The sequence below is a fragment of the Piliocolobus tephrosceles genome, chromosome 5 (assembly GCF_002776525.5).
Source record: "Piliocolobus tephrosceles isolate RC106 chromosome 5, ASM277652v3, whole genome shotgun sequence".
Lineage (NCBI taxonomy): Eukaryota > Metazoa > Chordata > Mammalia > Primates > Cercopithecidae > Piliocolobus > Piliocolobus tephrosceles.
The window spans coordinates 139,129,834-139,157,518 of record NC_045438.1 but is presented as its reverse complement, the minus strand read 5'-3'; the positions used below and the strand labels follow the sequence as shown (position 1 = coordinate 139,157,518).

At 46.9% G+C, this 27,685-nt stretch overlaps 2 protein-coding genes across 13 annotated transcripts; one reads left to right on the top strand and one right to left on the bottom strand.

The window, feature by feature from the left end:
• Positions 1-2,729: 2,729 nt before the first annotated feature.
• MOG (myelin oligodendrocyte glycoprotein) lies at positions 2,730-16,515 on the top strand. 11 transcript variants are annotated; one of them, XM_023191612.2, is made up of 9 exons: positions 2,833-3,024; positions 5,167-5,265; positions 5,321-5,514; positions 10,071-10,184; positions 11,549-11,569; positions 11,810-11,830; positions 14,423-14,539; positions 14,843-14,863; positions 15,313-15,976. In XM_023191612.2, exons 2-9 carry the CDS (start codon positions 5,234-5,236, stop codon positions 15,324-15,326), a joined length of 534 nt encoding a protein of 177 aa, XP_023047380.1. In that variant the 5' UTR covers positions 2,833-3,024; positions 5,167-5,233; the 3' UTR covers positions 15,327-15,976. The 11 variants fall into 11 exon arrangements, with proteins under 11 accessions (XP_023047381.1, XP_023047373.1, XP_023047372.1 ...); XM_023191605.3 differs by having other exon boundaries at positions 2,797-3,024; positions 5,167-5,514; positions 15,313-16,515; XM_023191604.3 differs by having other exon boundaries at positions 2,819-3,024; positions 5,167-5,514; positions 15,567-16,508.
• A 109-nt stretch (positions 16,516-16,624) lies between these two features.
• Positions 16,625-26,130, bottom strand: ZFP57 (ZFP57 zinc finger protein). 2 transcript variants are annotated; one of them, XM_023191603.2, is made up of 5 exons: positions 26,032-26,130; positions 21,254-21,737; positions 19,993-20,119; positions 19,445-19,546; positions 16,625-17,900 (listed from the first exon to the last, which is right to left on the bottom strand). In XM_023191603.2, the coding sequence occupies exons 2-5, from the start codon at positions 21,674-21,676 to the stop codon at positions 16,744-16,746; spliced, it is 1,809 nt and encodes a 602-aa protein (XP_023047371.2). In that variant the 5' UTR covers positions 21,677-21,737; positions 26,032-26,130; the 3' UTR covers positions 16,625-16,743. The 2 variants fall into 2 exon arrangements, with proteins under 2 accessions (XP_023047371.2, XP_031791538.1); XM_031935678.1 differs by lacking the exon at positions 21,254-21,737 and having other exon boundaries at positions 26,032-26,126.
• Between the last annotated feature and the right edge of the window lie 1,555 nt (positions 26,131-27,685).

Genomic DNA, 27,685 nt, shown 5'->3' with positions numbered 1-27,685 from the left:
AGAAAGAAAGAAAGAAAGAAAGAAAGAAAGAAAGAAAGAAAGAAAGAAAGAAAGAAAGAAAGAAAGAAAGAAAGAGAAAGGAAGGAAGAAGTTTCCATTTAGCCAGACATGGTGGCATATACCTGTAGTTTCAGCTACGTGGGAGGCTGAGGCATAAGGATCGCTTAAACTTGAGAGGTCAAGGCTGCAGTGGTCCCTGATCACGCCACTGTTCTCCAGCCTGTGTGACAGAGAGACCCTGTCTCAAAAAAAAAAAAAAAAGAAAGAAAGAGGCAACTCAAGAATACTTGCAGGATCTCATAACATTTGCTATACAAAATCAATTAAAATAACATTTAAATGCTGAAAAAAATGAGCAGCTCCCAGGGTGATACAGGATGGTTTCATTTCTTGGACACATCTACACCAAGCTCTATTCCTGGCAATACCTGGTGTTCCTATACCCCAGATTTCTTTATTTTATTTTATTTTATTTTGAGACAGAGTTTCACTTTTGTTGCCCAGGCTGGAATGCAATGGCGCAATCTCGGCTCACAGCAATCTCCGCCTCCCGGATTCAGAGGATTCTCCTGCCTCAGCCTCCCAAGTAGCTGGGATTACAGGTGCACGTCACCACGCCTGGCTAATTTTTGTATTTTTAGTAGAGACGGGGTTTCTCCATGTTGGTCAGGCTGGTCTCGAACTCCCGACCTCAGGTAATCTGCCTGCCTCGGCCTCCCAAAGTGCTGGAATTACAGGCATGAGCCACTGCGCCCAGCCCCTATACCCCAGATTTCTTCAAGTGGCACCAGCACTGGCTTCATTTTGCTGGTGGCCCCTCTCCACTTCCTTTGTATATATCATCTTTGCCCAAAGACCACGTCAGCCAAGGGACTGCTCTCACAGCTCCAGGAATCCTCCCCTTTCAGGAGATTTGAGGCAGTTGAGGGCATGAAAGTAAATAAGCTGAGCTCATCAGAGGTCTTGTATTGTGGTGGTTAAAAGAGCCAGTTCTAGGACTAGAAAGCCTGGCTCGAAATCCCAGCTCTGCCACTCTCTAGTGATGTGACTTTAGCAAGTTCCTTTACCTCTTTTGTACCTCCCTTTTCTCCCCTGTAAGATATGGGTGATAATAGTTCAATATTTGTTTTGTTGTTGTGAGGATTAAAGGTGTTAATGCAAGTAAACCACTTAGAACCACAGCACATAGAAGATCTCAGTAAGGTGGTTATTTTTTGTTGTTGTTTTCAGAGATGCTGTGATTTCTCCAAAGTGGCTGTGATGGCTCGGCAAGCTCCTGACCCTCCCTGCTCCCACATGCCTCCACCCTCATCCTGATCTCCCATCCAGCTTTTGACAGCTTGCTTAGTGCTGGACACTTACATACATCCTACCGCCCCCAAACCCTGCCCAGAAACATCTTGTGCATAACTCTCCTACCTGAATATGCATCAGGGAGAAAGAGTGTCCCAGGACATTTTAGGTTTTTGAAGGAGAAAATCCCTACTTAGTAAAAAGCCAGGGATCCACAGCGGCCACTTTTTCCATGGGATCCACCCCTGCAATCTTGACTTTCAACCACACAGCACCAGAGTAGCCAAGCATTGCTTGTGCCCAAATGCCAGCTGCCTTGCAGGGTGAAAGAATAAGCAGTTCCCAAATTCAGCTGACCATAGTCTGTCCTTCTAGCTCCTTACACCCATCTCGGACAAAAGCAGAAATGTATGTCTCAGTTGTGTTTCTACCCCTTGCTGCCCAATATAAATTTTTGTGTTGCCCAATATAATTTTTTGTGACGATGTAAATGTTCTGCATTTGTGTTGTCTGATGAGATAACCACTAGCTGTAGTGCTATCGAGCATTTGAAACATGGCTAGTGTAATCAAGAAACCAAATTTTTAATTTATTTAATTGTAATTAATTTTAAGTGGCCACTTGCAGGCAGTGATTGCTGCATTGGAAGGCACGGCTCTAAATTGAGCCTTTTTTCCTTGTTTGAGGAGGCATACTTGCCTTAAGATTGGGAAGTCTATTTTTGGAACCTGGTACCAATGCTGGTCTCACCCTTGCAATTCTCAGCTGAGCCAGAGGTGAGAGAAAGGCTTCCATTCCAGATCTCACTCTTCCCTGTGACACTGAGGAAACTGGCAAGTGATGTGAAGGCTGGAGAGCGTGTCCTGTGCGCTGGCTCTGTCCCTGCTGCCTGTGTTGACTGACACAGTTAGTTGCTGCCCTTGCTGGTCTCCCTTCCTCCGACCTTGCCTCTCTGAGCACTCCTGACGTTCATCTCATGACTTCCCTAAAAACATTCTTTGGGGACAAGAAACTAACAAATCCCAAGTGACCCATCACATATGCAAACATACAGAACAGAGTTTGGATTTGCGGTAGAAGAAAGGGAGGTTAGACATCAAGAAGAATGGTCTGGTGATGACAGTTGTGAGATAATAGAAAGAGGAAAAAATAATCTAAGTTTTCTTTCTTTTTTGAAGAACCAATCATACTTTCTCTCTTTTGACTAATTGGTAGGGCTGGGGTGGATTGGAGGAACCTTATGTATTCCATAAACGAGCCTCTCCCTGCGGTCCTGTAAGTGATCCTTCCCCACCGATTAGCCCCTGCAAGACCCTTCAAGGGTTGGATCTCCAGGAGGGCGTGGGGGAGGAAAGCCCAGTACCAGGCAGCCTCTGCTCCATTGCTCTGTGGGGGGTGGGGAAGGCAAACCCTGGTCATCCCCTCAGTCTGTAGACCTTTTGTGTGAATGCCTGGCAAGGGTGACGTGGGGCTGTTTCTGCAGGCACAGCTGCAGCACTTACTGGAGTGGAGGCAGGGCCCAGGCAGCACTGCCCTCCCAGATCTTACCTCGGGCTTTTCAGCAGAAAGGGGACATGCACCCCGAGGGCCTCCACTTGGCCTGACCCTGCTGTGGGGGCTTTCTGTCCCCAGGAATGGTGGAGATGGCAAGCTTATCAAGACCCTCTCTGCCCAGCTGCCTCTGCTCCTTCCTCCTCCTCCTGCTCCTCCAAGTGTCTTCCAGCTATGCAGGTGAGACATGTTTTTTCCTGCCCTGGGGAGACCCTGAAAACAGAAAGGCTAGTTTCCTGGGTCTTAGCTCCTTCAATCATCCTCAAGTTGCTATATTATCTTTCTGAAACATAGACCTGCTGACATAGTTCCCTTCCTCAGAAACCTTCCGTGGGTGGTTCTTACAGCCTTCAAGATGGAGTCCAGACTCTTTTTTTTTTTTTCTTTCTTTTGAGACAGAGTCTCCCTCTGTTGCTCAGGCTGGAGTGCAGTGGTATGATCTTGGCTCACTGCAACCTCAGCCTCCTTGGTTCAAGCGATTCTCCAGCCTTGGCCTCCCGAGTAGCTGAGACTACAGGCGCCTGCCACCAAGCCTAGATAATTTTTTGTTCTTTTTTTGTATTTTAGTAGGGACAGGGTTTCACAAATTGGCCAGGATGGTCTCAATCTCCTGACCTGCTGATCCGGCCTCCTCGGCTTCCCAAAGTACTGGGATTGCAGGTGTGAGCCACTGCTCCCAGCCTAATTTTTTTTATTTTTAGTAGAGACGTGGTTTCACCATGTTGGCCAGGCTGTTCTTGAACTCCTGACCTCAAGTAATCTGCCCTCCTCAACTTCCCAAAGTGCTGGGATTATAGGCATGAGCCACTGCACCCGGCCCAGACTCCTTAATGTGACTAACTCAAGGCTTTCCTTGAACTAGTTCTTACTTGTCTTTTCACCTCTCCATTTGAGATAAAGAATAGCAACCTCTTGGAGTTCCCATCAGGATTACATGAGATGAGATATATAACATGCTTAGCAGTATCTGTCCATAGTAAATCTCAAGAAATGTTTGTGGAATTATAATATCTTGTCATGTTTGAGACTTTGCTCTGCATAATCAGACACCAGCAAGTTTTTTAAAGGAACCCGGCTGTCACATGCAGAGGGGAAATCAACAGAAAGATTCCCATCCTCAGGGAGCCACCTGACTGACAGAGGTATAGTGCATCCACTCTCCAGGTCTAGGGGAGGAAGCAGCTTTATCTCCTAGTAGCTCAGAGTCTGACTTGAGAAACACATCCACATAGAAAAAAACATGGAACTTGTTCGGGTCAGGGTCAAGGAGCCACAGTGAGGTGGAAGATACAGAAGAAGGAAGAGTGAAATAGAGCCATCCCCAGGGTGGAAGATCTCAGAGGAGAATTTGGGAAACAGGGTATGAACAAGGACTGAATAGTGAGAAGTGGTGGAGAGACAGTTAAAGTGGATGAAGTGACAAAAGCAAAACCTCTAAGGGTAGAATAGGCAGCAATTTGGCCAAGTCCTAACAGGGAGGCCCATGGGAAGATTCAACCTCAAGAGGCTGCACCACATTCCAAGAGGGAAACTTAGAGCCTAGACTGAAGAGTCAGAGATGGCTACAGTTGGCAAAAAGATGGGCAGATGCTGAGATGAGATGATTGCTAGAATATTCTGTCCAGGATATTCATGATATCTCTATAACCAGAGACTTTTTGATTATTGTTGTTCTCAAGAAGGAAACTTGGGGCCGGGTGTGGTGGCTTACGCCTATCATCCCAGCGCTTTGGAGCCAAGGAGGGCAGATTACCTGAGGTCAGGAGTACGAGACCAGCTTGGCCAACAGTGTGAAACCTCATCTTTACTAAAAATACAAAAATTAGCTGGGCGTGGTGGCAGGTACCTGTAATCCCAGCTACTCAGGAGGCTGAGGCAGGAGAATCGCTTAAATGAAATAGTGAAGGTACAGTCAAAAGGTGACATCTCCTTCTTTCTATAATTATATTTAGATATTTGCTTTACTTGCTTATTCACTAGGACCATGCATGCGTGTGTGTGTGTGTGTGTGTGTGTGTTTGCAGGGAGGCAGAGGTTGCAGGGAGGTGGAGGTTGCAGTGAGCCAAGATTGCACCACTGCACTCCAGCCTGGGCGACAGTGAGTAAGACTCAGTCTCAAAAGTCTCAAAAAAAAAGAAAAGAAAAAGAAAAGAAAGAAAGAAGAAGAAGGAGAAAAAAATGCATTCCTCCCTGGATCTAGAATTTCATTTAAAAGTCGAGTGTCCTCTTCCTTCCCTGTTTTGAAGCAGCCCTTCCCATGACAGGCTTACTTGCCAAGGTTCCCTCTGACCTTCAATCTCTTCCTTTTGGTGTCTTGGACAGGACAGTTCAGAGTGATAGGACCAAGACAACCTATCCGGGCTCTGGTCGGTGATGAAGTGGAATTGCCATGTCGCATATCTCCTGGGAAGAACGCTACAGGCATGGAAGTGGGGTGGTACCGGCCCCCCTTCTCTAGGGTGGTTCATCTCTACAGAAATGGCAAGGACCAAGATGGAGAGCAAGCACCTGAATATCGGGGCCGGACAGAGCTGCTGAAAGACGCTATTGGTGAGGGAAAGGTGACTCTCAGGATCCGGAATGTAAGGTTCTCAGATGAAGGAGGTTTCACCTGCTTCTTCCGAGATCATTCTTACCAAGAGGAGGCAGCAATGGAATTGAAAGTGGAAGGTGAGTAGTGCCATATAATATTAGGTATTAACTGTTGGGTGGCCAGGAACAATCATTCTCTCAATTAAGATGAGATCCCTCAACCCAAACATCTCACTCCTGGTAATGAATTCCATACAAACGTACACATCAATAAGCAGAAACTCATATGCTTAGGGATGTCTGCTGCATCATTATTCAGAGTAGTGAGGAAATTGGGATCAAAGTCAATGCCTTTGAGTAGATCAGTGACTAAATAAACAATGGTAGCCATACTGTGAATATTATGCAGGCAGTAAAAAGATTATTTTAGCACTATGCCAGATGGTTTGGAGGCCTTCTATAAGGTATTGTTGAGTGATAAGAGCAAGCTGCAGAATGTAGGATACAAAAACAAAACCCTAGGGCATAGTGGTTTGTCTCGCAGCTACTCAGGAGGCTGAGGTGGGAGACTGGCTTGAGCCTAGGGGTTTGCAGATACAGTGAGCTATGATTGCACCACTGCACTCCAGCCTGGGTGACAGAGCAAAGACCCTTTGCCCCCACTCCCTACCACTGTGTCTAAAAAAAACAAAAACAAAAAACAAAACCCTGTATTTATGAGCACACACACACACACACACACACACACACACACATGCCTGTGCGTGGTCCTAGTGAATAAGCAAGTAAAGCAAATGTCTACATATAATTATAGAAAGAAGATGTCACCTTTCGGCTGTACCTCCACTATTTCATTCTGCAGAATTTTTTTTTTTTTTTTTTTTTTGGGCGGGGGACAGAGTCTTGCTCTGTTGCCCAGGCTGGAGTGCAATGGTGCCCTCCACCTCCTGGGTTCAAGTGATTCTCCTGCCTCAGCCTCCTGAGTAGCTGGGATTACAGGTGCCCACCACCACGCCCAGCTAATTTTTGTATTTTTAGTAGAGACAGGGTTTCACCAGATTGGCAAGGCTGATCTTGAACTCCTAACCTCAGGTGATCCACTCGCCTCAGTCTCCCAAAGTGCTGGAATTACAGGCATGAGCCACAGCACCCGGCCTCAGAATTTCATTTTCAACATGTTTTGCATGATGGGTGATTTTGGAGATTATTTTTTGCTCTATCTCAGGATGATTAAGATGTGGACAAGGTGAAGCGGATGGAGGTGGAGCTTTGAAAGTTAATTGCTATTTAATTGAAGAACTAAACTGCTTTGAGGGCCTCGGTGTCAGATCCTTTCCGTTTTCCTCCTCCCCACCTGCAGTGCAAACATCAGACAATTGATCACTATTGTATCTTGGGGGTGTGAGTGACCATTGCACTGCTGGGACCAGAAGACAGCATTGTATGTGGAACAACAAAGCACTATTTCTAGAAACTGCCTGCAGGGATATGGAAATAGCTTTGTGTGTCTCATAATGTTCTTCATACAGCTGTTTTCACTGGGGAAATTCTACTTGTCAAAAAGTTTGATAGAAAGAACCTCTCCAGTTTGCAGATTTTCTTGCTGCTCAACAACTTCCTAGCTCAGTAACTGCCTCTCCCAACAAACTCTCTCAGTTTCACCACAGCAAAAAAGGAAGACAAGCAGGGTGCAGTGGCTCAAGCCTGTAATCCTAGCACTTTGGGAGGCCGAGGTGGGTGGATCACCTGAGGCTGGGAGTTCAAGACCAGCCTGACCAACATGGAGAAACCCTGTGTCTACTAAAAATACAAAATTAGCTTGGCGCATTCCTGTTATCTCAGCTACTTGGGAGGCTGAGGCAGGAGAATCGCTTGAACCCGGGAGGCAGAGGTTGTAGTGAGCCAAGATCGCTCCATTGCACTCCAGCCTGGGCAAGAAAAGCGGAACGCCCTCTAAAAAAAAAAAACAAGGAAGACAAAAAGAAAAGCATCTAAAGACTTTGCCTCAGGGGAGAAAGTTGTCTTTTGGGTTGCTATCCACATTCCAACCTCCTGTTCCCACCTCTTAGTCTGCATGCCTAAGAATCTAAAAAGAAACTATTTTACAAGTAAACAAGGGACACTGTCTAGGCTTGGGAGCCAGGAAGTTGAGACAAATTTAGGAATGAGATGAAGTAATGGTATTATTGCAAGTCTCAGGTGTAACTACCTCTGCTCTTTCTCTGAAGAGTTTCTAATCTCTCTTTTTTACTTATTTTTTCTTGTCATTTTTGTGATTTTATTACTAGTTGTCTCTAATCCTTTCTTTAAACTCTTCAACAAATGTCAGGCACAGAGGCTCATGCCTGTAATCCCAGCACTTTGGGAGGCCGAGGCAGGCCAATCACCTGAGATCTGAGTTCGCGACCAGCCTGATCAACATGGAGAAACCCCGTCTCTACTAAAAACTACAAAATTAGCCGGATGTGGTGGCGCATGCCAGTAATCCCAGCTACTTGAGAGGCTGAGGCAGGAGAATCGCTTGAACCCGGGACGCAGAGGTTGCAGTGAGCCAAGATTGTGCCATTGCACTCCAGCCTGGGCAACAAGAGCAAAACTTCGTCTAAAAAAAAAAAAAAGAAAGAAAAAACATACAAAGCAGAGAGAATATTATAATGAGCCTCCAAGTGCCTACCACCTTGCTGCAGCACTTGTCAATCCAGGGACCACCCACTTCACCGGCTCCCCACTCATTACCACCCTCCCCTACTCAATTACTGAAGTAAATCCTAGGCAGCATGATCATTTCTTTTTTTTCTTTTTATTTTGAGACAGGATCTGTCTCTGTCACCCAGGCTGGAGTGTAGTGGCATGATCTCTGCTCACTGCAGCCTCTGCCTCCCAGGCAGAAGCCATCCTCCCACCTCAGCCTTCATAGTAGCTGGGACCACAGGCAAACACCACCACACATTGCTAATGTTTTGTATTTTTTGTAGAGACTGGGTTTTGCCATGTTGCTCAGGCGGGTCTCAAACTCCTAGGCACAAGCAATCCGCCCACCTTGGCCTCCCAAAGTGCTAGAATTACAGGCGTGAGCCACTGCACCCAGCAAAGAACACTTTTTAAAAAATAAATAGGCCGGGCGCGAGGACTCACGCCTGCAATCCCAGTACTTTGGGAGGCTGAGGAGGGCGAATCACGAGGTCAAGAGATCGAGACCATCCTAGCTAATGTGGTGAAACCCTGTTTCTACTAAAAATACAAAAACAAAATTAGCCGGGTGTGGTGGCGGGCGCCTGTAGTCCCAGTCACTCAGAAGGCTGAGGTGGGAGAATGGAGTGAACCCGGGAGGCAGAGCTTGCAGTGAGCTGAGATCGCATCACCACACTCCAGCCTGGGCAACAGAGTGAGACTCCATCTCAAAAAAAAAAAAAAAAAACACACACACACACACAAAATAATAAAAATAAATACATAAATAACTACAATACTATTATCACATCTTAAAAACTCAACAAAAATTTCTTAGTATCATCAAATACCCAGTTTGTGTTCAAATTTTCCTGATTGTTTCATAAATATACTCTTACAGTTGGTTTCTTTTAGTGAGATTCAAACAAGACCCACCTGTTGACCTTTGCCCTTAGGGTTTCCCACGGTCTGAATTTTATTGATGACATTCCCATGTTGCTATGTAATATGGTCCTCCATGCCCTGTGTTTTTCTGTAAACTGATAGATGTGGAAGTGCAATGACATTCGTGTTTGATTTACTTTGACAAGTATAGTTCATCAGTGATACTCTATACTTCTTGTTGATTTACATCCGGAGGCTAATAATGTCTGCTTTTCTCTCTTTTTTAATGATTTGCGAAAGTAAAAATATGGGGGGTTGGGAGAAAAAAACCCTTAAGTATGTACCCACTAAATCACATTGCTACAGGTAACTTCCATTAAGAACTTGAAAGTGAAGTTTGCTGCATTTTCCTCTAGGGAACACAATAATAGACAGGAGCCTTAGTCTACAGCTTAAAGGACTGTAATTATACCTGAGCAACCTTCCTGGACCAGTTTAACGTTATTGGCTGTGATGTATCCTTACCTTTGATGTCAATATCCTTACTTAGCTCCCTTAAAGCAGAGATCAAGATGAAAAGGGCTTCAGCTGCAGCATGGCACATGAAGATTAGAGCAGGACTTTTGGATGCTGAGGAGCAGACCTAGAATGGGAAATAGATGGGAGCCACAAAAGTGAAGGTCCCCCTCCCTCATTGCTCAACCTACTCCATGTCTGCACATCTGGTAAGTTACCAAATCCTGTGTAAGCTATCGTCCTTTTTTTTTTTTTTTTTTTTTTTGAGATGGAATTTTTCTCTTGTTGCCCAGGCTGGAGTACAATGATGTGATCTTGGCTCACTGCAAACTCCAACTCCCAGTTCATGCAATTCTCCTCCCTCAGTCTCCCAAGTAGCTGAGATTACAGGCATGCACAGTCTTGACTTTAAACTACTTGTCATTCTAAATCAATAGCATTTCCTGGAAAAAAAAAAAAAAAAAACATTTTTCCATCAAGGCTAAGCTCAGGGACCAATTCTGTGTCACCTTCTTTGAATCCTGATGATATTCATTTCTTTATTTGACCTGATTTATTGGGCCCCAGGCACCGTGCCGAGTGTTGAGAATTCAGCTCTGGGCAATGTCGGTCCTGCCTTTCAGATCCCTTCTACTGGGTCAGCCCTGGAGTGCTGGTTCTCCTTGCGGTGCTGCCTGTGCTCCTTCTGCAGATCACTGTCGGCCTCGTCTTCCTCTGCCTGCAGTATAGACTGAGAGGTACAAGGCGGAGGGTGGGTGGATCAGGATCCTTCCTTTAAATGAGCTGGCTTCTTGGAGTTACACCGCTAAACATGTATTTGTGAGTGACTTCTGGGTTCAGAAATTCTTCTCACTACTGAGTGATAAAGAAAAAAAAATAACTCCATGATGAAAGAGTTTTACATCTCACGGAATGCTTTTATATGAATAAGCGGACCCAGCTTTCCCTATGAGCTAACTATGGCATAGAGTAATCCCGTTTTACAGAGGATACAACTGAGGCCAGGAGTAGTTCAGTGACTTACTCAGACCAATATAACTTGTAAGTGGTAGAGTTGAGGCCTCTGTATCATACCTAGCAGCTCCATGCAACTTGGGAGAGTATGAGCTTCAAAGTCAGACAGGTCTAGGCTATTAGGAGTTTTGAATAGATACTGAACTGAAAGTCTCTGCTACACAGTAGGCATTCAAACATTGTTTCCTTCTCCATTCAACACTGAGGACTCAGGTTCAGCTGGTTCAGCTGCTGATGACGCTCCTCTTTTGTGCCTAGAGCTTTCATTCTGAGCCTTCTCCCCCTACCAAGTGTCTCCCCAATGCCAGAGCAGGAAGAGTCTTCAGTCCTCCCCATTCCCCACCTCTCATTTGTTACTAAGAGGAGAGGAGAAAGTAGCAAGGAGGGTATGGGGAATGTTTTTGGGGGATGGGTGTTGGTGGGATCAACAACAAAGTCCTTTCTGTCACCTTGAATTCATCCCAGATGCCTGCTTGTCTACTTCTCCCACATGAAAAAGGCCTTCAGCCCACATGGCTGAGCAGAAAGAATCTGAATGTTAGAGTCAGGCAGCCTGGGTTTGAATTCCATCTCAGGTACTTAACTATAGAGCAAAATTCTTAGATTCTCCAAGCCTCAATTGCCTTGTCTGTCAAATAGAGAAAACATCCTCCCTCCTACATTGTAGGGAGGATAAAAGTCATGCAAAGTGCCTACTACAAATCCAGTCACAGAGTAGCTAGCTACTCACTAAATGTTCAGCTCCTCCTTCCTCATTCAGATGGGAAGTGGCAACGCAGTGGGCTGGAGCAGCACTGTGAACTGAGAATCCAAGAAAAGGGGCGAAGAGCAGCTGGGAGGTAGTAGATCCTTGTGCTGGTTTGGGGCATTGCTCACATTCTTTATTCACTATTGTATCTAGACTATAGCTAGAGAAAGAGCCGCAACCCTTGGCTTTAAATCCAGTGCTCTTCCGACTCTCCTAAGGTTGTTTCCGGGCTGCAGAGAAATAGCCTGCTGCACAAGGGGCCCAGGCACTGGGTGTAGGAGGGTCCCCACCAGGAGTCAGAGCATGCAGGAACTAAAATGTTGCCTTTTTCTATTTTAGGAAAACTTCGAGCAGAGATAGGTGAGTTACAGTCATCCTTTCTCTCAATTCTTGCCTTTCGGTGTTTTGGCATAATGGAAATGGTCGCATTCTCGGACCATCTGTTCCTCTCAATACCCTGTTTTTCCCTTAGTTTCCCTTTCTCTACGGTGGGTGTGTCGTGCCTACAGCAAGTTTTAAGTAATTAAATAACAAAGACTCAGGATAAAGGATCCTTTTCGAGTGCCCTACTAAATCCATTTCCATTTGTTTCTCTTTCAGAGAATCTCCACAGGACTTTTGGTAAGTTATGGGATATCCAGGCCCTCCCAGGTCAACTTGGCATTTCACTGTAGTTCCAGTCACCTGGGGGAACAAGGACCCCTGGCTCCTGGTTGGGTCCCTTCCTCTCTTTTCTTTCTTTAAAATAGAAGTCATTTGCATTTAGGATTGGTAAAATCATAATAAAAATACTCATGTACTATTTTTATGTGCCAGACACTATTCTAACTGCTTTACAAAAACGTTATCTTATTCTGCTTAACTCCTTATGCACATGATTTCTCTTTTCAGGAATATAGATCGTTTACACATAAACCTGATGTCTGGTTGGGGAGGTAAAACGAACAGAAAAACAAGACACAACTGTATCACCTGTACTTATATTTCAGGATGTTTCCATGAGTACAGAACATGACTAATCAGAGAAGACCTCATGGACAAATAGAAAAGCCACCAAGCCCCAGTAGGAATTGACCCCCCAAGAACATGGTTTCTAGCCTTTTTGTTCACTGCAGATCACCCAATGCCTAAAGACAATGCCAACAGAAGAGCACCCAAATATCTGTTAGATAAATGTTGCAGAAACTAGGTGTCTTTAGGGCACAGATGGTACCTTCTCTGAGCAAACTTCCTTCACAGCCCCTCCTCCCGAGCCTGTAGGTGACTATACTTTTGTCACCTGACACACAGAGTTCTAACCTACGATTTATAAAATTAGACCAGTTTGTGGAACACACACACACACACGTCTTGACACGCCCAAAGAGGAGGAATAGTATTTGTTTTGGAGGATGTGACTATTAAAGGTCTTAACTCCTTTTTGTACCATGAATCTCTCTGGCACTCCAGTAAAGTCTAAAGGAGCCCTTTGCAGAATAATGTTTTTAAATATACACATAAAATAGAACACATAGGATTGCAAAAACAATCATTGTATTGAAATATAGCTATCAACCAATAATCACATTTGTGATATAGCAGCATAAATGTTTCTTTCTTCCTTTTTTTTTTTTTTTTTGAAGCAAAGTTTTGCTCTTGTCGCCCAGGCTGGAGTGCAACGGTACGATCTAGGCTCACTGAAACCTCTGCCTCCTGGGTTTAAGCGATTCTCAGCCTCCTGAGTAGCTGGGATTACACGTGCCTGCCACCACACCCAGATAATTTTTGTATTTTTAGTAGAGACTAGGTTTCACCAGGTTGGCCAGGCTGGCCTCAAACTCCTGACCTCAGGTGATCTACCCGCCTTGGCCTCCCAAAGTGCTGGGATCACAGGCATGAGCCACCATGCCCAACCATAAATGTTTCTTTAGCAAAAGTAATACATTAAGTAATATAGCAGCAAGTCTAGTAACCTGTAATTTCTTTCTTTCTTTCTTTTTTTGAGATGGAGTTTTGCTCTTGTAGCCCAGGCTGGAGTGCAATGGCACGATCTCAGCTCACTGCAACCTCTGCCTCCTGGGTTCAAGCAATTCTCCTGCCTCAACCTCCCAAGTTGCTGGAACTACAGGCCCAGCTAATTTTTGTATTTTTAGTAGAGACGGGGTCTTACCATGTTGGCCAGGTTGGCATTGAATCCCTGACCTCAGGTGATCTGCCTGCCTCAGCCTTCCAAAGTGCTGGGATTACAGGTATGAGCCACCAGGCCTGGCCCAATAACCTTTAATTTCAAAATACTAATAAACATATACAGTATTTCAAGATTTCTACAATAACTCTAATGGGAATGAAACATATATGGCTTCCATTGGTAAGTCACAGGTACTGCTGATATTGTGGTTAGTTGTAACATGTTTTGCTTTGTTTTGTTTTTTCCAAGACAGAGTCTTGCTCTGTCGCCCAGGCTGGAGTGCAGTGGCAGGATCTCGGCTCACTGCAACCTCTGCCTCCTAGGTTCAAGCGATTCTCCTGCCTCACCCTCCCAAGTAGCTGGGATTACAGGCATGCGCCACCATGCCTGGCTAATTTTTATATTCTTAGTAGAGACAGGGTTTCACCATGTTGGCCTGGCTGGTCTTGAACTCTTGGCCTCGTGATCTGCCCGCCTCAGACTCCCAAAGTGCTGGGATTACAGGTGTGAACCACCACGCCTGGCAGTTGTTACATTTGTTTTGTTTTGTTTTGAGATAGTGTCTCGCTCTGTTGCCCAGGTTGGAGTGCAGCGGCACGAACTTGGCTCACGGCAAGTTCCGCCTCCCAGTTCACACCATTCTCCTGCCTCAGCCTCCAGAGTACCTGAGACTACAGGTGCCCGCTACCATGCCCGGCTAATTTTTTCTGCTTTTTAGTAGAGACAGGATTTCACCATGTTAGCCAGGATGTCTTGATCTCCTGACCTCGTGATCTGCTTGCCTCGGCCTCCCAAAGTGTTGGGATTACAAGTGTGAGCCACCGTGCCTGGCCAGTTTTTACATTTTTAATGAAAGAAAATGTTAAATTCAGTTAATGAAAATAAGGAGGCAGTACTTTTCTCATCCAAGTTCATGGACTCTCTGAATTCTGTCCCCAGAGTCCTTTGGTGTTCTAGGATCCCAGGTTAAGGAACCAAAAAAGAAAGGTGGGTGGGGCATGAGGGGGAACACATGTTAACCCTGTTTGTTCTGGTGAACAATTCAGATCCCCACTTTCTGAGGGTGCCCTGCTGGAAGATAACCCTGTTTGTAATTGTGCCGGTTCTTGGACCCCTGGTTGCCTTGATCATCTGCTACAACTGGCTACATCGAAGACTAGCAGGTGCAGTGGCTGGGCAGCAGGCAAGACCACCAAATAGTGGGGAACCAAGTCAGCTTTGAATGGGAAGCCAAAAGAGAATAGAACCAGGGCTCAAGATTAGGGGAGCTGGGATCTCCTTATTCCTCTGTCCCCATGCCCAACCCCCGGCTCTTCTGAGAAACTGTGAAGAGAACCACTTACTGGATCTGTGGGGTCCCCCAGTGGAAAGGGCGGTGTGGGTCACTCCAAATATCCACAGGGAGGATGTGGGGAGGGTGCTATTCATCTTCCACTGATCATGTATTTGTTTCTTTTTGTTTTCAGGGCAATTCATTGAAGAGCTAAGTAAGTTATCTTCTCTCTCTTATAAGCAGAGAATAAAAAGTGAGGAAAGGGAGACAGAAGCAACAAGAGGGAAGAGGGGGGCTATTGAGAGATCACAGTCCCAGAGGAAAGGAGGAGCTGGAGAGCCTGGGTGGAGGGAAGACTCCTCCTGGGAGGTACAGGGGCAAGAGGCCAGCTGTTAGACAAATCTACAGGTGGCAGAGAAGCTGGAGGCATTCCCATCTGCTGCCTGACCCATTCCTCCTTCACCGCCCCTAAGCAGGAGCCCCACCCTAGCTGGTTTTATTGCCCATTCCACAGCAACTGCCCAGTGCCTCGCCTCTCAGACCAACCATTGAGGCAGGCATGGAGACAAGATGACCCCAAGGGCTTTTCTTCTCCCTAGTTCAATGGTTTTATGATACAAACTAATGACATAGATTTTTCAAGTTATTTTTTCCTTCTTCTAGGAAATCCTTTCTGAGTGATGTCGCATCTTGGCAGGGGTGGAGGACAGCCTGGTTGCCCAGGGATTGGTCCTTGGGGACATCTCATCCATCAAGTTGCATACTCACTGGCATCTTTGCTATGGGGACATTCCAATTTGCACTTTCAGGAACACTCGGAATTCCAAGTAGAATTAATATCCCTTCTTCTGTCATCTACCTTTTCTCTTCCTTTGTTTTCCCATTTTTATTATCCTTCTTTCCATTTCTCTCTCCAGTCTTCCACTTGGAAACCCTTCCTGGCTAAGGACAGGCAGGTGCCCCTCTCTCCATCAGAGGACACCTGTGTGGAGAGCAACACAGATAGGATGGTCTCTGCCATGAACTGGAGGCCAGGAACCTCCTCACTGAAAATTACAGTATGATAACTTTGCAAATGGTGGTTGTTTCTTCCAAGACTCCAGCCCTGATTGCGCAGAACTGAGAGGCATGTGAAGGGAAGGAAGAGGAAGAGTGTGAAACATTGAAGAGAGAGCTGAGTGAGCTGAAGAGTGAGGATATGGGTAGCCCCAACCCAAACCTGGAGATGGGGAGAAACCTACAGAATACTAGCCGGAGCTCCACCTTGTCTTGGTAGCCTACTAGGGAACTGGGGAAGCAAGAAATGAAAGCTGGGCAACATGCCTGCTTTAGAATGTCTTCCTTCTACTTACACATCTTCCACAGGTCTCAGAATTTCCTTCCTCTCATCCTTTTTCTCCTGTCTTCATATCTACCAGAGTATCCACTATTTATTCAACAACTACTACTTGATGGTCAGATACAAACAAACAAGCTAGGTGCTAATTAATAATGATATGAGTTTTGGTTGAGCACGGTGGCTCACACCTGTAATCCCAGCACTTTGGGAGGCTGAGGCGGGTGGATCACGAAGTCAGGAGTTCAAGACCAGCCTGGCCAACATGGTGAAACCCCGTCTTTACTAAAAATACAAACAATTAGCTGGGCATAGTGGTGGGCGCCTGTAATCCCAGCTACTCAGGAGGCTGAGGCAGGAGAATCGCTTGAACCCAAGAGGCGGAGGTTACAGTGAGCTGAGATCACGTCACTGCATTCTAGCTGGGGTGACAGAGTAAGACTCTATCTCGAAAAAATAATAAATAAATAAATAAATAAATAAATAAATAAATAAATAAATAATACGAGCTTTCATATGCACACTTCTAACCCCTTTTCTTTTATATATTTCCTTCCTTATCCACTCACCTGTCTCCCTCTACTCCAGCCTCCTTACCCCAGAGGTCAGTCCTCAGGAAACCAAACACAAAGAAAGACCTCAGTCAGAAAGACCATTTATTTATGTTTCAAGATGCTCACTGCCTCCTTTGTTTTGTCTCCTTTGCAGGCCTTCTCTCTTAGGCCTCTTCTCCTGAGGGTATGGATCCTGGGGGGAGATTATTCACCTCCATGCTTCCATTCCTCCCCAGCCATAGTAGGGGCATCATGAGAGAAGCCAAGCCACTGGCCCAGGATCACCCGGCATTTATGGTGGCTGCTCTGGCACAGTTCCTTGCCTTTATAGCCCCTCCAGTGATCCATAAGGCCCTCTTTCTCCCCAAAGGAGAGGTCACATATAGGGCAATGGTAGCTCTTCTGCTTCCAGTGGGTCTGCTGGTGTCTGACCAGCCTGGAAAATGAACTGAAAGACTTGCTGCAATGGAAGCAGTAGTTGGGCGGCTCTGTGAGGTGGGCCTTCTGGTGTCTGGAGAGATAAGATTTCTTGCTAAAAGTCAAAGGACAATGCGAGCAAGAGAAGACATTGAGTCTCGAGGGCTTCACTGGATGAGAGTTGGATCTGGCATCCTGACAGGGGGTTCCAATGATGGGTGCCTCGGTCCTGGTCACAGGTGCTTGGTTCTTAAGTACAAATGGCTGGTTCTGGGCCATAGGACCCTCAGTTCTAAATATGGTTTCCTGAGACCTGGCCACTGGTGCATGGTTCACATCCACAAGCCCCTGGATGGACCTCTGGCTTCTGGCGATAGGTGTCTGTAATTCAGCAGGGGTGCCTGGAATCCTCAAAGTACACTCCTGGTTTCCATCCACTGGCTCCTGGTTTTGGTGTATCTTCTGGTGGCGTTTGAGCTCAGACTGGTCCCGGAAGCTCTTCCCACACACGGAGCATGAATGGGGCCGATAACCCAGATGGACGCGGCGGTGACGACTTAGTCCAGAAGCATCACAGTAGGTCTTGTCACAGAGCGTGCAACAGAAGGGCCTCTCACCAAGATGCATGCGTCTGTGATAGCTGAGGGACTTGGGGCTCCGAAACAACTTCCCACACTGGCTGCAGCTGTTAGTCAGCTTAGGATTGTGAACAAACTGGTGGCTATAGAGGTAGGAGCGCCTGCTGAAACACTTGCCACAGATGTGGCAAAAAAAGGGTGGCCCAGCCTGGGATGCTTGAAGCACCTGGGTCCTGTCCATAGACCCAGCTGGGTCAGAGAGGGGGCACTGGCTGGCCCCTCTGCATGCAAGGAAGACCTTGTCATTACTAGTCCCCTCATCTCTCAGACTGGGATGTTGTTCTTGAAGCTCTTTCTTCTCACCTTCTGTAGTGAATGAGGAAGAATAACACAAAATTCCACTATAAGAACTCCAACAGAGGCCGGGCATGGTGGCTCACACCTGTAATCCCAGCACTTTGGGAGGCTGAGGCCAGCGGATCACCTGAGGTCAAGAGTTCGAAACCAGCCTGACCAACATGGTGAATCCTTGTCTCTACCACAAATACAAAAATTAGGTGGGCATCATGGCATCTGCCTGTAATCCCAGCCACTAGGGAGACTGACGCAGGAGAATTGCTTGAACCCAGGAGGCAGAGGTTGCAGTGAGCCGAGATGGCACCATTGCACTCCTGCCTGGGCAACCAGAGTGAAACTCTGTCTCAAAAAAAAAAAAAAAAAAAAAAAAAAAAAAAAAAAAAAAAAAAAAAAGAAAAAAAAAAAAAAAAAAAAAAAAAAAAAAAAAAAAAAAAAAAAAAAAGAAGAAGAAGAAGAAGAACTACAACACAGCTCTCCATTCAGCCCAAGACACTTCTTGTCTCTGCCCTAGCTCTCCCACCCAACACATTCATCCTCACCCTTGGGCCTTATAGGCTAGAAATAAGAAAAAATAAATTTGGCGTTTCAAATTAAAAGCAAATAAAAATTTAACTGGAGTCTTCAACACTGTCAGAAATGTAAATTTTAACTTACAACAACATTTCTTGAAATCTATCTTATCTCATTCTCATTATTGCTCAAATTCCCATAGACATTCCACAGACACCCGCATAAAATGCATCATGAACATTGGACCAACCACTTGCAGGTGAAAAGAGGTGTTATTAATAATCAAGCTAGGATGAGAAGCATAAACCAGTACCGTCCTGGCAAACCAAGAAGTGTAGTCAGCCTGGCTTGATATCTCTCTCAACTATTTACTACCGGGGCAAGCCTCCCTTACTCCAACGCAGCATGAAGCCTATCTCCTTTGCTTCTCTTTTCTCTTGGACAGAACATTTTAATCAGAACAATGTCATGGACATAAACAACCTTCATGTCATCTCTCAATCTCTAGAAACTGAAGACATTTACTTCTCCTGAAAGACTTAGATCTTCAGCCCACCAGGCACGGTGGTTCACACCTGTAATCCTAGCACTTTGGGAGGCCAAGGTGGGTGGATCACTTGAGGTCAAGAGATCGAGACTATCCTGGCCAACATGGTGAAACCCCTGTCTCTACTAAAAATACAAAAATTATCTGGGCATGGTGGCACATGCCTGTAGTCCCAGTTACTTGGGAGGCTGAGGCAGGAGAATCGCTTGAACCCGGGAGGCGCCAGGTTGCAGTAAGCCAGGATTGTGCCACTGCACTCCAGCCTGGCAACAGAGCAAGACTGTCTCAAAAAAAAAAGAGACTTAGATCTTCAACTTGAAGGCGAGGGACTTGAGCCTATGATCTTAAGCTCTCTTTCAACTCCAAGTCTGACCAGGCTGGACAGAGGTTCACTGGGAGAGCATCTGTAGAGCATTCATCCTCCCCATCAGCTCTCCATCCTTTCAGGGGTTATTCTGGGCCCTTTTTACCTTCCTCCCTGCTTGGTAATTCTTACCTGAAAGGCCTTCTGTGTTTGGGAGATGGACAAACTCTCTCCGTTGTTCCTCTTCTTGCTCAAGCTTAGTGATTAGCTCTGGCTTATGTAGAAAGATTCTGGCTGATGTGTGGGAATGAGAAAGAGTTGAGTTGGTCCCAGGTGTGGCCCCTTCACATCTGATGGGGACAACAGGTTACCTCCTGTAGCCTTTGTTTAAGAACCATAACCTGGGACATGTAGATGCAGAAAGGAGACATTCAAAAGGTCAGCTGCTAGCAAAGTATCTGGTTCTCAGGAGTGACTTAGTAAATATTTGTTTGATGAATGGAAAAATTTGCATATTTTGAGAACACTGTCATCATGTTACAAGTGTTATCTTTGCCTTCATGCAGGCTATCATTTCTTCTCTTTACCACTGAGCTTAGTGACTCAGATCTTTCACACCTGGAAAGCATAGAACCAGGGGTCAGTGAGACTAACTGTAAGCTGATCTACCTGTCCAGGGAAACCAGATGTTCCAGGGCCCTTAGGACAGGGGGCTTGCTGAGGGAAGCCCAGCCTCTTACCCACAGATGCTAGGTTCTTAAAGATTTCCGACATAACATCCTGGTAAAGGACCCTCTGGCTGGCATCTAGACAGTCCCACTCTTCCTGGGTGAAATTCACTGCCACATCCTCAAAGGTGACTGGCTTCTGGAAGAACAGGAGAGACTCAAGAAGTTTATATAAATATATGTAGGTATGTATATGTGTGCGTGTGTGTGTGTGTATGTGTGTACAAGATTAACATCCAGCCAAGGCCGGGCACGGTGGCTCAAGCCTGTAATCCCAGCACTTTGGGAGGCTGAGACGGGCGGATCACGAGGTCGGGAGATCGAGACCATCCTGGCTAACACGGTGAAACCCTGTCTCTACTAAAAAATACAAAAAAAAACTAGCCGGGCGAGGTAGCGGGCGTCTGTAGTCCCAGCTACTCGGGAGGCTGAGGCAGGAGAATGGCGGGAACCCAGGAAGCGGAGCTTGCAGTGAGCTGAGATCCGGCCACTGCACTCCAGCCCGGACGACAGAGCAAGACTCCGTCTCAAAAAAAAAAAAAAAAAGATTAACATCCAGCCTCAAGATTCAGAGAATTAAAACCTAACAGAAAGATAAAACCATGGAAGGAATAGAGAAATATTAAAAGAGAGACACAAGGCCAGCAACTGTGAAGTATAGAAAGGAAAGGAGGCCGGATGTGGTGGTTCATGCCTGGAATCCCAGCACTTTGCGAGGCTGAGGCAGGCAGATCATGAGGTCAGGAGTTAGAGACCAGCCTGACCAACATGGTGAAACCAGGTATCTACTAAAAATACAAAAATCAGCCGGGTGTGGTGACGCATGCCTGTAATCCCAGCTACTCAGGAGGCTGAGGCAGGAGAATTACTTGAGACCGGGAGGCAGAGGTTGCAGTGAGCCAAGATCACACCACTGCACTCCAGCCTGGGTGACAGAGCAAGGCTCTGTCTCAAAAAAAAAAAAGGAAACGAAAGATGAAGAGAAAAGGAGAAAGATAAGATGTGGGGGAGAGGAAAGAGGATATGCAGAATACAAATAGGAAACCAAAGCAAAAGAAAAAATGCTGCCACTCTAACAAATTTCAGGAAGTACCACATGAAGGATGCCAGGGTGGTGCGGGAGATGGAGAAAGGTTTTGCGGCTCCTTTTTCTGGATGTCGTTCAGTCTGGAACAATCTGAGATTTCATTTGACCTGCAGGCAGGAGCATGCATGAAAGAGCTCCTGGAGTCCAGGACCTGGACTCCACCTCTCTCTAGCTTAGTCTCCTCACCTTCTTCACCCATGCCTCCCTCCAGCAATCTCTCTTCATGGCTTCCTGCAGGGTGGCAGCTACCTTGCCCACCCATGGGAACATCTTCTGTACAGGTTCGATTGGCTTCAGCTGTTCAAACATCTTCTCTTCTGTGGTGTTTCTTTCTAGCTTTATCCACTCCTGGCCTGGCGCCCAGGGCTGACTGGATTCCTTCCTGGGGCTATCTACCTCCCAGTAACTGGGCAGATGGAGAGGCTCAGCAAAGGTCCCAGGGTTTGATGTGGCTTCCTGTGACAAATGTATCTGCTCCAGGAGGCTGTCTTTCTTTTTTGTTTTGCTGTCCAAATTCTCCTCTTCCACAATTGAGAACAACTTTGTTTCCCTCAAAGCCTGGGCCACAGAGTTCAGGGCCCTGGTCACCCTTGGCTCACCAGCTGCCATTGTTTAGTAACACCAGGCTGGGCTAGGTGTCTGCCCTCTGTTCTACCCTGCTTCTATATACCTGAGGTCAGAGAAAAACAAAACATATCAGCAAGAGGGAGGGTAAGAAACAGCTTTCTTATTTGGTCAGGGAATGCCATTAGTTATTAAACCCCTGCTGTGTGCCATTGGATGCTCTCAGCAATGAGGTAACAATTACTGGCCCTGTCTTAAGGACCTAATGCAGAGATGCTAAATAATTTTCCAAGGACAAGGGGACATTCTTGATCTACAAAAAATGTTTAAACCTAATGTTAATGTTAGACTCAGTACCATTGGAAATCATGTAGCTGGGGTAACCAGGCTAGGATCTGTCACAGATCACCTTGAGTGAGTCTCTTTATTCTTTCTGACTTGGTTTCATCAGAAATGTAAGAATAAAGGAGACACTCTCTAACATCTCTTCCATAACCAAAATTACACACACACACACACACACACACACACACACAATTCTGTGATCTGGATTTTCAATACATGTAGTAGTTCCCCCTTATCATGGTTTTGCTTTCCAATGCTTCAGTTACCCATGGTCAACCGTGGTTCAAAAATATTAAATGAAAAAATCCAGAGGACAGGCACAGTAGCTCATGCCAGCATTTTGGGAGGCTGACATAGGCAGATCATCTGAGGTCAGGAGTTCGAGACCAGCCTGGTCAACATGGTGAAACCCTGTCTCTACTAAAAATACAAAAAGAAAATAGCTGGGTATAGTGGCACACATCTGTAATCCCAGCAACTCGGGAAGCTGAGGCAGGAGAATCACTTGAACCCTGGAGGCGGAGGTTACAGTGAGCCAAGATTGCGCCACTGCACTCCAGCCTGGGAGACAGAGTGAGACTCTGTTAAAAAAAAAAAAAAAAAATCCAGAGATAAACAATTCCTAAGTTTTAAATTGCTTGACATTGAGTAGCATGATAGCATGATGAAATCTTGTACCTTTTCTCTCTGGCCTGCCCAGGATGTGAATCATCCATTTGTCTAGCATATCCACACTGCAGACAATACCTGCCCATTAGTTCCTTAGTACCTAGCCATCTCAGTTATCAGGTTGACTACTGCAGTATAGCAGTTGCCTGTGCTCAAGAACCCCTTATTTTACTTAATCATGGCCCTAAAGCACAAGAGTAGAGACACTGGAAATTCAGATATGCAAAGAGAAGCCATAAAATGAAATGGTAAAAGTCTTGTCTTAAGGAAAGAAAAAATAATCATATGCTGAGGTTGCTAAGATTTACAATATAAGTTATTTTTTATTTTTTATTTTTTGAGACGGAGTCTCGCTCTGTCGCCCAGGCTGGAGAGCAGGAGTGCCATCTCGGCTCACTGCAAGCTCCACCTCCCAGGTTCATGCCATTCTCCTGCCTCAGCCTCCTGAGTAGCTGGGACTACAGTCGCCCGCCACCATGCTGGGCTAATTTTTTGTATTGTTAGTAGAGACGGGGTTTCACCTGGTTAGCCAGGATGGTCTTGATCTCCTGACCTCGTGATCCACCCGCCTCAGCCTCCCAAAGTGCTGGGATTACAGGAGTGAGCCACCACGCCCGGCAATTTAAGTTATTTTGAGAGAGAGAGAGATACCATATTCACACAACTTTTATTACAATATACTGCTGTAATTGTTCTATCTTATTACTAGTTATTGTTGTCAATCTCTTACCATGCCTAATTTATAAATCAAACGTTGTCATTAGTATGTATGTACAGAAAAAAAAAAAAACACCATAGTATATACAGAGTTTGGTACTATCCGTGGTTTCAAAGTATCCACTGGGGTGGGGCACGGTGGATCACTTGAGGTCAGGAATTTGAGACCACCCTGGTCAACATGGTGAAACCCCGTCTCTATTGAAACTACAAAAATTAGGCCGGGCGCGGTGGCTCAAGCCTGTAATCCCAGCACTTTGGGAGGCCGAGACGGGTGGATCACGAGGTCAGGAGATCGAGACCATCCTGGCTAACACAGTGAAACCCCGTCTCTACTAAATACAAAAAACTAGCTGGGCGAGGTCGCAGGCGCCTGTAGTCCCAGCTACTCGGGAGGCTGAGGCAGGAGAATGGCCTAAACCCGGGAGGTGGAGCTTGCAGTGAGCCGAGATCCGGCCACTACACTCCAGCCTGGGTGACAGAGCGAGACTCCGTCTCAAAAAAAAAAAAGAAAAAAGAAAATACAAAAATTAGCTGGGCATGGTGGCACGTGCCTGTAGTCCCAGCTGCTCAGGATGCTGAGGCAGAAGAATTACTTAAACCCGCGAGGTGGAGATTGCAGTGAGCCAAGATTGTGCCACTGCACTCCAGCCTGGGTGACAGAGTGAGATTCTGCCTCAAACAACAACAAAAACAAAGTATCCACTAGGGGTCTTGGAACTTACCACCTGTGGACAAGGGGAACCACTGTATACACAGATCTTTGTAAAGAATACTGCTAACAACCCAAGAGCAATCCCTAATTTAGGGCTCACACTGAGCCCAGCACTGGAGTTCCCTGCTCACCCTTGGAAATTTCCTGCTCAGATGCAAACATAGCTGAATCTTTTCCTGCTGACAGCCACTCACCCACATCTCCCTCACTTGAGATAGTTGGCTATTTTTTCCTTTCACTTTTTGAGAAGTGTTAATAGAACTGAAAATACCAGCAAGGAAAAACGCCCTCGAGGAATAGAGTTAATTGGATCTCCAAAATATTGCCATGAAAGCTGCATTCCTGGGATATGAATTTGATTTCCTTCCTTTCTTCCTCTTTCTTCTCTCTCCCTTTCCTTTCCTATCTTTCAAAACCATTCACACTCCTTTTATGAGGCATGCAGATCTTGGATTATTCTTCCACTTCCCAGCCAACTGCACTTCTAAACAGCCTTAATAAGGCCGGGCACGGTGGCTCAGCCTGTAATCCCAACACTTTGTGAGGCCCAGGCGGGAGGATCACCTGAGGTCGGGAGTTTGAGACCAGCCTGACCAACATGGAGAAACCCCTCTCTACTAAAATTACAAAATGAGCCTGGCGTGGTGGCGCATGCCTGTAATCCCAGCTACTCGGGAGGCTGAGGCAGGAGAATCGCTTGAACAGGGGAGGCGGAGGTTGCAGTGAGCCGAGATCGCCCCACTGCACTCTAGCCAGGGCAACAGGAGTGAAACTCCGTCTCAAAAACAACAACAACAACAACAACAACAACAACAGCCTTAGTAACAATGCCCTCAAGAACCTGGTCTTCCAGTTATCTGGCAGAGAAGACCTACTGCTGCCGCTAGTCCTCAAGATGGCCATTTGCTGGAGGCGGTAGGAAGAGGCCCGAAGAGTGACTCCTAACCCCTGTGGGGACTGAATCTCTGCAGCTGTTGCTTGCCCAGGCACGTTTGCCGCCCATGAACTTCCTTCGTCCACGGGGCCCCAGATCTCAGGCCGGCGGGAGGAGGAAGGAGATTGGGCATAACTCATCAGACTTTCGACTGTAAGAGCTGGAGGCCGCCTGCGGGCTTATCTGTACCTGGGCCTGTCCCCACCCTTCCAGAATGTAAATCCTCTGAGGGAATGTGTCGTCGCCATCTTTCAGTCCTTTGAGTGCACCCAATCTCTCTCCAACCCAAAACTCTCTATCCACAGCAATTCTGAGAATGAGAATCCCCCTCACCCCTCACACCCCAAACAGCTTCAAGGTTTAGTGGGATTCGCCCTTGTAGTCACCAACCCTGCTACTCCAGCCACGTGAGTTTTCCGCCTGTCAGTCAAGCAAAATGGCCTTCCTGCAGTCGTGCGGCCCTTGGGTCTCTGCTCAGGGCTTCAGGGACCCTTTCCAGCCATTGCTCTGCCCCTACCCACCAGATCGCGGCCCTGGTAGGCGCTCCTGTTCCGGTCCTCGGCGCTTAGTTTGCCATTGCGCGCCCAGCTCCGGAACCCCAGCCTTGAAGCTTCCGGCGGCCAGGAACAAAGCCGGTGTTGCTCACTGTTGCCTGGCAAAGCAGGCGCTTGTTAGCACCCATTGAATAGGCTTACGTGCTCAGAAACGGGCCCATTGGTCGGGACTGCCTTCCCCCATGCCCATCTGCCCAGAATCTTCCTTCTGGGATGCCGACTTTTTCAACACGTGCCAGGAGCCCTTCCTCGGCCCGGAATCCCCAGCGTGCCCACAGTGAAGAGGGCACCTGGCTACACCCCAGACTAACCCACGTTTCCCCGGAGGACCCCAGAGGTTGAAAGCCCCTCCAAGATTTGGGGCGCGGTGCTCCCCTGGCCTGCCGAAGAGTCAGGGGAGTGGGGACAACATCCAACATCAGCCTCTACCACCGCCAACGCGACTCCCAGCCGCCGCTCTACTCACCTGACCCCCGCAGTGGACCGCGATTTAGGGGCGCAGGGTCTCCCGGGAACTAGCGGCTGGAGCGCTCCAGCCCAGCACCCGCAGCCCCGGCGCTGCGGCCCCGCCCAGGCCCCGCCCGGTTCCCCTCCCTCCCAGTCCTCGGGCCACCGAGAACCTGCCCCTTGACTCAGCTAAAAGGGTGGGCCCGCCAAGGTCAAGCTTCCCATCCTAAGAATCATAGACAGCCTAGCCATGCACCACCACCTGGAGCCTCCCACGAACTGATAACTGCTGGTCCCAAAGAGCTCTAGGATTTTCCTTTTCCCAGTCTTAACTGACTGTAGAAGAAAAAAAAAAAGGCCGGGCCCAGTTGCTCAAGCCTGTAATTCCGGCACTGTGGGAGGCTGAGGTGGGTGAATTACCTGAGGTCAGGAGTTCAAGACCAGCCTGGCCAACATGGCGAAATCCCGTCTCTACAAAAGTATAAAAATTAGCCCGGCGTGGTGGCTGGCGCCTGTAACCCCAGCTACTCAGGAGGCTGAGGCAGGAGAATCGCTTGAACCCAGGAGGCGGAGGTTGCAGTGAGCCGAGATCAGGCCATTGTGCTCCAGCCTGGGCAACAAGAGCAAAACTCCATCTCAAAAAAAAAAAAAAAGTATTTACGAAAAAAAAAAAAAGATGAAAGTATTATGATTAAAACACACGGCCGAGAGTGGTAGCTCACACCTGTAATCCTAGCACTTTGGGAGGCCAAGGGGGGCGGATCACCTGAGGTCTGAAGTTCGACCTCAGCGAGACCCATATGGCGAACCGTTATCAGCGTGGCCAATATGGAGAAACCCTGTCTCTATTAAAAATAGAAAAGTTAGGCCGGGCGCGGTGGCTCACGCTTGTAATCCCAGCACTTTGGGAGGCCGAGGTAGGCAGATCACGAGGTCAGGAGATCGAGACCATCCTGGCTAACACGGTGAAACCCCATCTCTACTATAAATACAAAAATTAGCCGGGCGTTGTGGTGGGCGACTGTAGTCCCAGCTACTCTGGAGGCTGAGGCAGGAGAATGGCGTGAACCCAGGAGGCGGAGCTTGCACTGAGCTGAGATCACCACTGCACTCCAGCCTGGGCGACAGAGTGAGACTCCATCTCAAAAAAAAAAATACAAAAGTTAGTCAGCCGTGGTGACTCACGCCTGTAATCCCAGCTACTTGGGAGGCATTGCCATTACTGGGCAAATGTTCTTTTAAGAGCATCTTATCTGAATGACTGTAGTACTAAAGAATGTCTAGGCTGGACCCCATGGCTCACGCCTGTAATGCTAACACTTTGGGAAGCTGAGGAGGGAGGATTGCTGGAGGCCAGGAGTCCAAGACCAGCCTGGGCAACATAGCAAGACCCTTTCTCTAGAAAAAATGAAAACAACTTGGCCAGGTGTGGTGGTACATGCCTTTAGTCCTAGCTACTTAGGAGGTTGAGGTGGGAGGATTGCTTGAGCCCAGCAGTTGGAGGTTACAGTGAGCTAAGATTGCACCACTGCATTCCAGCCTAGGCAATGGAGTAAGGCCCTATCTCTAAACAAAATAAAACAAAACAAAAATGTCTGCTGATAAACCTTGTGACAGGACATTCATGAAGGATGAAGAAAATATTTCTTTTATTTTTATTTTTATTTTATTTT

Coding starts and splice junctions, on each gene's coding strand:
- MOG (XM_026446589.2), top strand. CDS start 2,928: ATGGTGGAGATGGCAAGCTTATCAAGACCCTCTCTGCCCAGCTGCCTC. Junction 10,185..11,548: donor CCTGCAGTATAGACTGAGAG/GTACAAGGCGGA, acceptor TTTCTATTTTAG/GAAAACTTCGAGCAGAGATA. Junction 11,831..14,422: donor GAATCTCCACAGGACTTTTG/GTAAGTTATGGG, acceptor TGAACAATTCAG/ATCCCCACTTTCTGAGGGTG.
- ZFP57 (XM_023191603.2), bottom strand. CDS start 21,676: ATGGCAGCTGGTGAGCCAAGGGTGACCAGGGCCCTGAACTCTGTGGCC. Junction 20,120..21,253: donor GGGAGGCATGGGTGAAGAAG/GTGAGGAGACTA, acceptor CTGTTCTTCCAG/AAGCCAGTCACCTTTGAGGA. Junction 19,547..19,992: donor TAAGAACCTAGCATCTGTGG/GTAAGAGGCTGG, acceptor CCCACACATCAG/CCAGAATCTTTCTACATAAG.